General features: G+C 33.0%; 1 protein-coding gene across 11 annotated transcripts; it reads left to right on the top strand.

Moving 5' to 3' along the window:
- Nucleotides 1-3,582: 3,582 nt before the first annotated feature.
- On the top strand, nucleotides 3,583-6,872 carry LOC107494169 (auxin response factor 19). Of its 11 annotated transcripts, XR_008010729.1 has the most exons (9): nucleotides 3,583-3,874; nucleotides 4,245-4,339; nucleotides 4,433-4,496; nucleotides 4,585-4,653; nucleotides 5,108-5,194; nucleotides 5,286-5,376; nucleotides 5,541-5,705; nucleotides 5,848-6,349; nucleotides 6,703-6,872. XR_008010729.1 is itself a non-coding variant. In XM_052263448.1 (6 exons), coding segments are annotated over exons 3-6 (408 nt in total). In that variant the 5' UTR covers nucleotides 3,583-3,874; nucleotides 4,245-4,339; nucleotides 4,433-4,494; the 3' UTR covers nucleotides 6,020-6,872. The 11 variants fall into 11 exon arrangements, 5 of the variants coding, with proteins under 5 accessions (XP_052119408.1, XP_052119409.1, XP_052119410.1 ...); XR_008010730.1 differs by having other exon boundaries at nucleotides 6,212-6,872; XR_008010727.1 differs by having other exon boundaries at nucleotides 5,848-6,872.
- The last annotated feature ends 6,238 nt before the right edge of the window (nucleotides 6,873-13,110 follow it).

Genomic DNA, 13,110 nt, shown 5'->3' with positions numbered 1-13,110 from the left:
AGTTCTCTATAATGCACCCTGGCCATTTTATTTGACGTGCCCCTAATATTCCAAACAACTATATTAAGACTCTCCATAAACAAAAAAGTCAAAAAGATTGAAGGACCTGATCAAGTCCCTAATTTGTCGGACCCGCGGTAAGAGAGTGATCTCTTGCAAAATAATATCTTGTTGAACATCCGAAAGTAGCTTCTCTTCACCACCCAAACCCGAGACTTCCAAAGGCCTTCCATCTTTCTCCACCGGTGAGCTTTGAAGTGAGTTAGGGCATGGTCTTTTACGAAGATAAGAGCTTCCTATAAGTGTCTTGTTTCTTTCATAAGTGGGGGACATTAACACTGATTTTCCTCTAAGAGAACCCACATTTCCTTATTCATGGTCCCAATTGATTGGTTAGCCTTAGTATTGGGCTTGTGTTGACTTGTGGATAAGGGAGTAGTATTATTCCTCATATTTTGGGAATGAATCAATTACGTGATCTCCTCCTTTATTCTTGCCAAATTCAAAAGTTTCCGTTTCAACATGTGTAGGTGCTTTTGAATTCAAATTCACCGGCACTCCCGCAGCACCTGGGTCTGTCGCATCATTGACGGCTCCTCCCTCCTTCCCTGAGCCAACTCTTCCTTGCATGTCTTCATATCATGGCCAAAATTTTGAACAAGAGACACAAACCAAGTTAAGACTTTCATACTCAATATCATGCTTAACACCTTCAACAATAATTTTTTTTTGTCACCGGTAAACCCAAATTGATTTGAACACACGTCCGAGCATATCTTCCTCACTCCGTCAATTTGGTTGCCAAATCAACTTTGATTGGATTGCCTATAGCTACCGCAATATGAAGCATCGCTCCTTTCTGGTAGCACCAGATTGGAAGGCCGGATATTCTAATCCATACTAACATCGAACCAAAAGTCTTTTCACACGGACAAAAATCTTCATCCTATGGTTTCAACGCCACGTAAAAGCTGTCTATCAGCCAAGGAACCCCAAGCATTACTTTTTCTTGATTATCAGTCGCGTCAAACTTCACGAAAAATAGCCAAAATCTGCATCCAATATGTCAAAACCTCCCTTGATATTCTAGACTGTTTTAAGCTTGTGCATTAGCGCAGTGTAACTGTATCGTTTACTAAGCACCTTAATAACTATAGCTTCTTTACAGGGTTCCGCTAGGCACGTCTTCGCTTTCCTCGTAAAGGTTACACAATGTGGCAAGGGGTCTCCTTATTTCCCTGTCACAATCACAATGCCATCTTCTGAGACGTTCCTAACCAAGGCGAAAGCCATCACCGTCTTTGCTCCCACTACCTTATTCCTGAAAGAGATCTTCACGTTTTTAGAGGATCCACCCTGTGATGAACCCTCCCACACTCTCCCTCTTATCTCTTCCGCCAGCAACGCCAACTGCCTTACTGTGTGTCTCCCTCGAATCCTCGCTCCCACTCCCGCTCACACCACCACTCATCGCATCCATATGTATTTAATTGGTTTAAAATAATAATTTATAAAAAATTATTTTTAAAAAAATATATATTATATATACATATGTTATTTTATTATATTTAATTTAACTTCAATTAAATTTTGATTGAACCTGAATATTTAAAATTTTCACTTTATCAGTTGGGTGACTAATTAAATTTTTAGAACCTTAGTTAAAGTATCGGTCAAATTTTTTAAAAGTTTTATTTTTAATACGACAATTACATTTTTTCTTTTTTCTTCTTCTCTATTGGAACTACAACTAGTGGCGGAGCTTGAAAAAATTTTTTGGAGGACTAATATCTCTCAAAAGTCTTAAAATTAATTAATTTTGTTATTATTTTTATTACAAATTAAATAATATAATACAACAAAATAAAATCTTAAATTTTTAATAAAATAAAAATATCAAAATTTATTAATGTAAACAGTGTTATACTATAATGACATTAAATTTGTAAAGTTGATTTAAAAATAAAATAATAATTTTTTATTAATAACTAATATTACTATTAGTTGTATTATAATTTTTATTATTTTAAAAATAAAATAATGCATGAAATTATATGAGTAGCTAAATATAATTTAGTGTTAATTCTATAATGATAGCTAAATTTGTAAACATTGATTTAAAAATATATCACTTGTTGTTGATTTAAATATACGCTATTTATTATGTCAAATAGGATAGAATAAAAAGTTTGAAAAAATAATAAAGATGGACATAAAATTCAAATACATAAGTTGAAAGTATATCAATTTAATCAAACAAATTAATTTTATTTTCTTTAAAGTAGAATTATTAATATTTTTACAAAAACTTTGGGGCATGTCCCTTGTCTTAACAAAACTCCGCCAATGACTACCACACTACACTTTTCCAACACTGCAAACTCATCCATGGCTATTCACTGACGACTGTTGTTAACTAACGAAAATAAAAAATATTAAAAATATAAAAAATAAAAATGTAAATCAAAGCACCTTTAATTTTAAAATTTTATTTCTTATTAGTTTGCACAGTGCACGCAAAAGGTATATATGTATGTTGTTTACACTTTACAGTACCAACAACAACAAAGTGAATCCTCTATGGTAAAAAGAAATTTGACAATGTCAAGTATTAAATTCTAACTGTCTTAACTCTTAAATTATTAAAGTAGATCAACCATAGGAAACAAAAAGGACTTCCCACTTTTTCTTTTTCTCCCGTTTTACTTTTCTGAGTGTCTTTCTTGCAATTCAGATTTGAATTTTTTAAAATTTAAATTTCACTTTAGAGAATAAAGTTTAATCTCTCATCATTTATTTTATAGGTGGGACTAAAAAAAAATATAAGAGAGAAATCATTCATAAGTGAGAAATTGCATTTTACCTTTTAAAATGAAAATTCAAAATTTAGAGGATCCAAATTCTTGTAATCCACCACTATTGCCCGAAGTCTAATGTTTTTTTGTTTAATTTGTTATCATTAATTCTTGAATAAACTTTACTATTTGGTTTGGGAAAATGCTTTAGGTGATTTAATTTCAATCTATTTACTCTGTGCATATATCTTTATTACTTAGAACAATATTTAAAGGATAACAGGATTGTTGCAGAATCCAAATCAAAAGTTTGCTTTAGAGATTTCTACTTAAAACTTTTGAATGAACATGACATTTTCAACAAATATCTAGCTTTGATAGAAACTTGTTTCCATTATTTATTTATTTTTTAAAAAAGCTTTCGGTTGAATTATTCCATAACAAAAAAGTAACAGAAATTATTTTGTTGTTGACAATGAAAAGAAATTGAAGAAAGATAGAGGTAGAAGCTGGACGTAGAAAATAGATGAAATTATTCTTTTGGATTATTAGAAAACGTAACCCTTGGAGGAAAATAAAAAAAATGATTACATTAACAAGGAAGACTAATATGAAAAACTTATAAACGGTATAAGAATGAAGATCACTACAAAATTCTTATTTATTTGTGGAAGTTTTTTAGTGGGAATTATTAAAACCTCCATAGTATATTTTATTTGTGATAATTTTGAATAATATAACAAAAACTCCCACTGATATAATACTCTCAACCAAATTAATGATAAAAAGCCCAATCCAAACAAAAATTAAGTGAGCATACTAAAAAAAATTCAGAAGAGTTCTTCGAGAAAGAGAATGAGGGAGAGGCTGAACCCTAAAATCTCAATCCCATCGCTACTTCCATTCATCTCTTCGCCGCCATTGCCGCCAAGTCTCCTCCATCAATGTGTCGCCGGTGGTGCTGGCTGAGTAGATCAGGAAGGTGAGCGAGCTGGAGACTCTGGAAGCTTCGATTGAAGCTGCGTTCGAAGCTATCAAATCTCGTGAAACTGATTCTCATGTCGTTCTGAGTCATTGAGGTTCGGATTTGTTCCTACTTTGTGCTTATTTAGTTTGGGATTAAATTTCGTAGTTTCAATGATTAATAGAACATGATTCCTGCTTCTTCTAACAACATTCCTGAAAATTATATCGTCTATAACTAGAAGAAAGAAACATAGCAATGTTTGTGGGACTTGCTTTACATTATCCATTAAACTGAAGAGAGATATAACGGATTCTATCATTATGACTTAGTAACTTATACATATTTTCTGAATTTGTTTATTTCTATTTAAGGAGTTAAATTGACTTTCTAGAACTTGTAACTATGTGTTGGTTGAGAATTCATCCTTTTGAGAATTCATACTATGATAATTGAGTTGTGAAATTCTTATGTGAATGAAGCAGAGGCAATCCTACTTGGTTTCCAACATTATCTAGTGATGCTTGGCACAACTATTTTGATTCCTAGCTCTCTAGTTCCACAGATAGAGGGAGAAAATGTAAGATTCATGAATAGTATGCTTTTCAAATTTTCAATCTTATGTAGTCCAATTCATGAATAGTATGATTTATATCCGGCATTAATTTTATAGGAATACATGAAATCAAGACAAGGAAAAGATTGGCCCTGGTAGATATTGTGAGAGAACTGACAATGTGAGCCTTATACATTCTATTTGTTGTCCATCTTCTTCTTCTATTATTATTATTATTTACCCCTATCTTTACTATATTGTCATCACAGGTTTGTTTTTAAGATTAAGATGCCTCCAAATGTCCGAGTACAGTTGATTAATGGTTTGGCAGATATAGAGTATGTATCGCTATACTATACTATTCTTTTGCACAAGTCTGAGAAAAATATTTAATTAATAACCCTAGTCTCTAACTCTATTATATTAGATATGATATCATCCATTATTATCAATGTAGTTAAAGCCAAGATAAGCTTTCTTATTTTTAAATATTTATTAAGTTCAACGAATATTTACTTAGTTGATGAGTAATTGTACCATGAGTAGAAAGACGACAAAAATTGTAGAATACTTATTACTAGCTTATTACTATCTTATTTTGTAATATGTGCTGTAATTTGAATGCATTCTTTAGTTTTTATATACATGTATTATTTTAAATGTTCTCAATAATGAAGTGTATTGATGATTTTTATTTTTTTTAAGACTCTACAAATACCAAAAAGAAGGCTAGGGATTATTCTATGTTGAATAAAATTTCCAGGCTTTGATCTTTTCCATGTTTTCATGTAGGATTATTCTATGCAACCTCCTGCACAAGAACTTATGGCTAGGGAGATTTGCATAATAATGTTTGGACTTTCCGTCATATATATCGAGGTATGCATAATGTGCAGTCCTGTATATAATTTGAAACAGCAAAATTATTGGAAACTTGCTGAAGATCTTTTTATTTATTCACCTTAACCAGGGCAACCAAAGCACCACATGCTTACAACTGAATGGAGTCTATTTGTCAGTAGAAAGAAGCTCTTTGCTGGAGACTCTGTTTTATTTATACGGTGAGGGTAATAAATTAATCATTTTTGTGCTGTTTGGTGCTTGAGTCGAAGTTTTCAAAACTGTCTTGAAATATATTGAAAATCAATATTTCAAAGATTCAACTCACTTCAGCAAATGACTTGCATTTTGACTATCTTTCCTGCTCTTTTAAATGTTTTGGCAGAGATGAAAAGCAACAGCTTCTTTTGGGCATTAGGCTAGCTAACAGGCAACCAGCCAACATATCATCCTCGGTATTGTCAAGCGATAGTATGCATATTGGGATTCTTGCGGCAGCTGCTCATGCCGCTGCAAATAATAGTCCCTTTACCGTCTTTTACAATCCTAGGTGAGTATCTTTACTTTTCTTTATGCTAATTTATCAGTTTTTGTATGTTTGTTCAATTACAGAGGCATGGATCAACTAATTGTTTAATGAACTCTTGTTCTCAATTATAAAGTCTTGAACTCAATCTTTCTTTCGTTTGTAGGGCTAGTCCTTCAGAGTTTGTTATTCCTTTAGCCAAGTACTACAAGGCAGTGTTTCTATTCTCCTTTTCAGAATTTGTGAGATGGAAAAATTCACAATGGTGTAATTTGCAGGTTGACAACAAGTTCAACACTTTCCAAAATTTGGATCTGATAATTGTGCATCTTATCTGAAATTTGCACAAAAGTATTCCTATTTATTTTGTTCTTCATACTTTCAAAAACTAATTGAATGAAAGTTTGCCACATTAGGAAAGTTTGCCACCTTTTAGAAGTAGTTATTGATTTAGTTGAGCTATTACTAGTTATTTTAAATCTTGGTAAATACTACTTGTATTGATCTTTTTTTTCGGTTAATCCTTCCAGTCGATAACAAGATTTACTGCAGAAGGAATAGGATCCGTGTGTGGAAGGTTATCTATTGGGACTGCTGAAAAGATTCCAGAATCAGAGATTATTGGTACAACTGATGCCAGGACGCATTTGTTGGAGCTATTTTATACGGTATGCAGAAACTCTCCACCTTACCTTTTTGTATTTACAAGCTTGAATTGTGTAATTTTCACATTCGGATAAGTCATATGAGCATAATTCATTAATTCTACATAGACTTAAATTTTTTTGTCCTTTACTTCTAGTGTTAACAGGTTGAGTTTAGACATGATTCATAATAGACCACACTAGCATCATTTGATCCATATAGCCAACTCCATTTAGTGGGGCGAGTCTTTTTGTTGTTGTTGCTGCTTCTAGTCTTGGCTAGTATTTTATTTTGCTGATTGGTACCTTTATTGTTTGATGATACAAGTATACAACTGCAAAATTTACAAAGCCTTTTATTTTATATGTATTCGCAGCTATATGTGCCAACTTTGATCCAATGGCAATGTTGTCATTTGCTTCTTATGTGGTAAGCAATCATTTAATTGAAGATGGCATAATATGGATTTATAATTAGTGTTAGGAAGAATAAAACAGGATTTCACGCAGATGCACAATATTCATGTATGTGTTGGTTAATACTTAATAGACGCTAAGTGTCTTGTTTTATATTTTAAATTATTCTTGTGTTAAATTTTGTTCAAATAGGTAATATTTTAATTTTCTTCTAAATTTTAATGTGTCTTATTTAAAGATTTCTTTTAAATGATAATTAATTAGTAGTATAATAATATAATTTTAGTATCTAGATTAATTGTTTAAGAATAATATTGACATGTTTGTGGAGGTTGAAACCCCACATGAATGTGTCTTTTTTTTTAAAATTGAAAATTTCTTTTATGGGGGTTCTAAATCGCCACAATGATTAACCAAGAATTGCCACAAAACACTAGCACAGAACCCCCACAAAATAGTATAGAAAACCGCCACTGAATGAAATTGTGGGGGTTGTGAAAAACCGTCACAAAGGAGCTCGTGGCACCTCAAATTTTGGAGGTTTTTGGAACTGCTACGATCCTTTTTGTGGGGGTTTAAAACCTCCACAAACAAGAAAAAAAACCGCCACAAATGAGCAAAATCCTTGTAGTGGATATAATTTTATTTTATAATAGTATAGTATAAATCGCTACTAATCTACTAATCTTAACGATTGATTTTTTTTTAACAGTCAGAATTAACAAGATTTAACAATTGACACTGTCTAATTAATTTTTAAGAAATTGAGGGGAGGTTCGCTCCCACCAACTAGATAAATAACAACATTCAGTAGAGGAAGTGCATTAGACAACGAGGAAATTGGTGTTCTCTAAGTTGTTTAGATCTACTTCAAAGATAAAATCAATATAATTTGTTGTGATTTGAATTGTATCAATTTAAATTTATTCTCTAATCAAATATTATTCAATTTATTGTGATTTTGGATGAGACCAATTAATCTAAAGTTTAAAATTTTTGTCATTCAAATTATATCCAATCAAAGTTTATATTTTAAAATATTTTAATTTAAAATATTTTTTCAGAAGCCAAATAAACTGATCTTATTCAATTCAAAATAATTCACACCACGCTCAAATACTTTTTTTTCAGTTATCCTCTACCATCTAGATTTATCTCGTTTATACCACAATAAAATAATTAACATTAGTTAATTATCTTATATGCAAATAAAATATTTTTCAGTATATTTTATTTATCTATGAGATAAATAACTAAAAGTTATTACTTATTTCATTGACTGTATAACAAAAATAATTTTTTTTGGTCTCTACATGGTTTTAGATTATAATAACATTAGGTTTTGCTTAATTAAAAATGAGAGTAAACTATTAAAATAATATCTAAAAATTTGCTTCGCTAATAAAACAAAATCCAAAAGACGCTAATGACAAATAAGTCCCCAAAAGATTTAAAAATATGACAAAACAAGCTAGATATTAAATATATATTCTAGAAAATGGCTTTAGAAATCAAATTTTAAAGCAAAATTTTGCAAACATTATTAAAAAAAAATATTTTTATCCTTAAAATTTGGTCATTTTTGGTCAAGTGATTTTTAAAAAAAAATTATTGTGAATGATCATATTTTTTTGAAAAATAAAAAAAAATCTAGAGATTGAATTTTGTTCTGAATTTTTCTTTTACACCTTCTAAATATTTATTGAAATGTTACCACAAAAATTTAGATCTAATAGATAAGTCGTTTGCTAAATATAAATGTTCTTTTGTTACTTACAAAAATTTTAATAATTATTAGTTGTTTTTGTCATATTTCAAATCATTCAAGAACTATTTTATTAATAACATCTTTTAAAAATCTTTTTATCAGCGATTAAATCTTTTGAATACCGAATTCATAGTTATTACTTTATCCCCACCTAAACATACAATAAAAAATTTGGATGTTATTACTTTCCTGACTTTTGGTTCTATAGGAAAGCAACACTAATGACCCGTTAATCGAATCTTCCACTATTTAGTTAGAGAGAACAGAGAAGTAGAGAGAGGGTTTAAACCAAGCTTCATGAAATTCACATAAAAATTTATAATTTCTCTTCATTCCCCTCTATATCTCCTCCAACTTAGCCGTCAAGACACGCGGCTATACAAGGGGTGTTAATTTGTTCAGGCCTACTACACACAAATTTTTTTTGGCATACGAATTCATACAAGTTAGTTTAAATCTAACAAAAATAATCCTCACATTAACATGCATGTAAATACGCACTCAATCAACGTTCAATAGCGCACTATTATGAAAAACACTTCTTCTTCCTTGATCAAAATCTCAATCCTAAAAATTCAAACGCTTGAAATTTCTAAAAAAACTATCAAAATCATCACAAAAACTCAAGGAAATCTACAAGAGAAGTTTAAAATCTCCATCAAGAAACACATAAATAAAAGACGAAAGATTATTAAAGGTATTGTTTACTAATCGTCCAGTTTTTTCACTTTTCTTTTTCTCACTTCGATCATGAAACATTAGTTAGTCATATTTCTGTTTATTTAGTAGATTCATTAGGTGTTCTTTCTTTAAAATACATATTACTATTTTCATCATATTGTTCAATCGGTGATAACTGTCTTACGTACTGTTTTGCGTATAGTTTAATGTATATTTTCATATGTTTGAAGGATTTGAATGTTTTTTGTACATTTTTGCATGTTTTGAACTGAGTTTGTCTATAGAAACTGAGTTTGTATAACTAAAAACTTTTTTTTGGTGTATTTTAAGTGAACTCATGTGTAATTGGTGCTACTGTCCTGTTCTTGCTGTAACCAGAAACAGAATATTGTTCTTGTGGTTCTGGTGTCATTTTATGCATGTCTGATTAAATTGAATATCATTATGAACTCACTTTATTTCATGTAATCAAAAAATAATAGAGGTATATATGGCTCATATTTTGGTGCATTTCTGGTGAATTAAGGTGCACTTGGTTTGTTGTTATCTATTAAGCTTATTTTTTATTCGTTACAGAAAAAATGACAAGCAAGAACTTTGCACCAAAATATAATGTAAGCACATATATCTTAGACCAACTCAATTTTTTCTTGTATAAATATAGTTTATTTAGATGATTCTTGTTTGTTTACAGAAAATCCATGATTTGAGATGCCCTACAAGTAACACCCTACCAGACAGAGCTTTACGCCTAGGACGTAAATCAGAGGTGGCAAGATGCTACGACCTCTAAAAGAAAAAAAAAATATATATATATAAAGAATTTGTTGCTAGGAGCCTTGAAAAAGAAGTTAAGCAAAAGTGTAACAGAAGTCACATAACACTCGTACGGATAAGCATAAAACAGATATACAAGAATAAAAGGAAGGATGAACTATACATATATAGAAGAGAATTCCAAGAGATACAAATATCAAGCTCCAGACTTCTTCGAAGTTAAGGTTGGCCAGAGTATACATACATATTTATATACATAATGCAAGGTTATCCCAAAACAGAAATAAAACACATGTTTCTCCAAAAGAAATCTCTAAGAGGGAAAACTACAAAAATATACGTGAGAGAATCTACATACATCAATACATAGCCTGAAAACCAAAATATAACATCCCAAAATTCATATCTTTGCTTGCATAGAGACCTCTAGATGCTCACCGAGGTGCATCTCAACCTGCATCTAGAAAACAACAAAAATATGTATGGAATGAGAATCGGAGGTTCTTAGTATAGTAAAAATGCCCGCATAATTAATATATAAGGTCTCGAAAAAGCCAGGAATATTCCTAGAACTCCGATACTCAATAATTAAAGTTAAGGAATTATACTAAGCCATAAGTTTGGTGATCTACCTAAGGGAGCTTAAACTTAGTCTAACTCTTCACTTTTTGCCTCTTCTACACCTCATCATCACCAGTGGAACAATGCTCGTCATGCCTCTGCCATACGAGGGGTCTCTTACGTACAAACACATACAAATCAAACAAAGAAAAGACAGATAGGGTACAGATTGTAACACCCTAATATTCAAATCCTTATACTCGAGTCATAAGTCAATGATATTACGGTGGTACGACTCTCAGGTGGATTTTTAATATATAAATATAGGTAAATTCGAAAGGAGTATTAATCGAGAAGCCTGAAAAGAGTAGAAATAAAATCGCGAAGATGTATCACTCACGTTTCGACAACAAAAAGATAAAACGTGAAGCCAAAAGCGATATACAGACAATGCATAAAGGAGATTAAGAGATAGATAACAGATAGATATATATAACATAAGTAAATAGCCACTAGTCGCGACCCGCGAAGTTTAGGCCGGCTAGGGTACAGTATGAAAGTAGTTGACAACAGTATATCATAATCTCTCCCAAAGGGAACATGAGAGCCTCTATAGGCAAGTTCAAAAAAGTTCAATACATAATATAATCTTTTCAAAACAAAGGTGGAGAGATTCTAAGCAAAACACAAAGTAGAGAAAATCAAGATCTTCGCCGTCTCTCAAACAAACCACAGCTCACTTCTAAGCACCTGGACCTGTATCTGAAAAACAAGAGATATATACGGAATGAGAACCCCGGGCCCATGGGTTCCTAGTACGGTAAAAGTGCCAAATAAATACAATGTACTGCAATAAAAAAAATCACTAAGCATCCTAAACTTCTCTTCACCAAACATTCACCCTATGTTCTCGCTAATCCATAATAGGCAACTGTCATAAGGGAATGCTAAGTCTAATTCATATTTCACATGTTTCCCAACTCGCTGACTCTTCCACGAATCAGACTCAGAATCATAAACAAAACCATCACCAGTTATTCTACCTCAGCAATTCTGTATCAATACATCATACCCTCGCCTGGAGCTAGTGAAACCACATCATTGCGTCTACCCAGGGAGCTCAAATTATCTCATCAAGAACAGCCCTCAACATCCACTGACACCAGCATGAGGGGCCTCTCAGTTGTACAAGCACAAGCAATACAGGCAAGTAATACACAAATAAGGTACAAGTAGAACAAGTAGCACATAATCAGTTAACATAGCATATATGATGTAGAAATCCAAAATAAATAGGCAAACCCAAACAATTCAAACATATGCAAATGATGTATGCCTGTCCTATGGCTGATGATATCATCTTTCGGTTATATAGCCAACCCGACATGTCCTGGTAGCTAACCATTGGACAGAAACACCTCTTGCGGAACAAGTAGGCTTGAGCTACAACCCCCTTGCTACTACCCGCTCAATCCAGAGCCAGTGGAATAATCACTACTGCGGCTACTACCTAGGCGGGTGTTCAAAAGCTCAACCTGGAGCGAGTGGATTCACCACTACTGTCGCTACTACCCAGGCGTCACAATCTCTGACCTGGAGCAAGTGGGACGAACACAACCCTTGCTACTGCCCAGGATCTCAGAATATACATTCGTTCAGTTTAAAAGCAATCCTCATTGTTATAAAATCTCAAACATTAACCTGGAGTAAGCGGGATGAACCACCACCCCTTACTACTACCCAGGTATCACAAACACGTTCATTCAAAACTCCATAATTAAACTCATTTATCATAAACATTCTCATGTCCGGAGCAAGTGGACAAGGCCACTGCCTACTACACGGGTTCACACATCACATTTCAACATTTTCCATTATTATCCATTTAACACATTCATTCATTAATCATATATGCATTTATACTCAGCTATAATCAATACTGGCTTTGCCGTAACCCGGCAATAACTCAGCCATCCGGCTCATGATTCAATCAAGAACCAGCCATTTATCAATAAATATAGCCCTTCGGCTCATGGCATGCACGGTACTTCCATCGTCATCCTCCATATCTCATATAATCATCTTTGATCATCATTGATCACAACTTTTCCCCTTGCTTCATTCGCAAGTTACCACATCCCCTAGCTCCTTCCTCATTGCTAGGCATATCATAAAGATTTAATACATAAGGGGTGAGATCGGAGGTTTAGAAGTATGAGATTTGGCTTTTAAAACTCAAAAATCAACTTTGGCATGAAAACAGGGCCACGCACACACGTACTTCACGCGCACGCGTGGATGGCCACAAAGCTTATCGACGCGTATGCGTCATACACATGGACGCGCGGATTGAAACACAGCCAGACGACGCGTACGCGTCAGCCACGCGTACGCGTGGGTGCATTTGCACGCACAAAACTAGCACAACCCTGGCATAACTCTCGGGAAAATGGCTGGGCATTGGGTGCAGCACATCGATGCGCACGCGCACACCACGCGCACGCGTGGATGGTGCCTTCTTGAAGAACGACGCGTACGCGCCAAGTGTGCCTACGCGTGGAGGGTCATTCTGCTAAAAATT

Source organism: Arachis duranensis, chromosome 6 (genome assembly GCF_000817695.3).
Source record: "Arachis duranensis cultivar V14167 chromosome 6, aradu.V14167.gnm2.J7QH, whole genome shotgun sequence".
Lineage (NCBI taxonomy): Eukaryota > Viridiplantae > Streptophyta > Magnoliopsida > Fabales > Fabaceae > Arachis > Arachis duranensis.
Note: the sequence above shows the minus strand (reverse complement) of the source record. Positions and strands in the feature narration are given on the sequence as shown.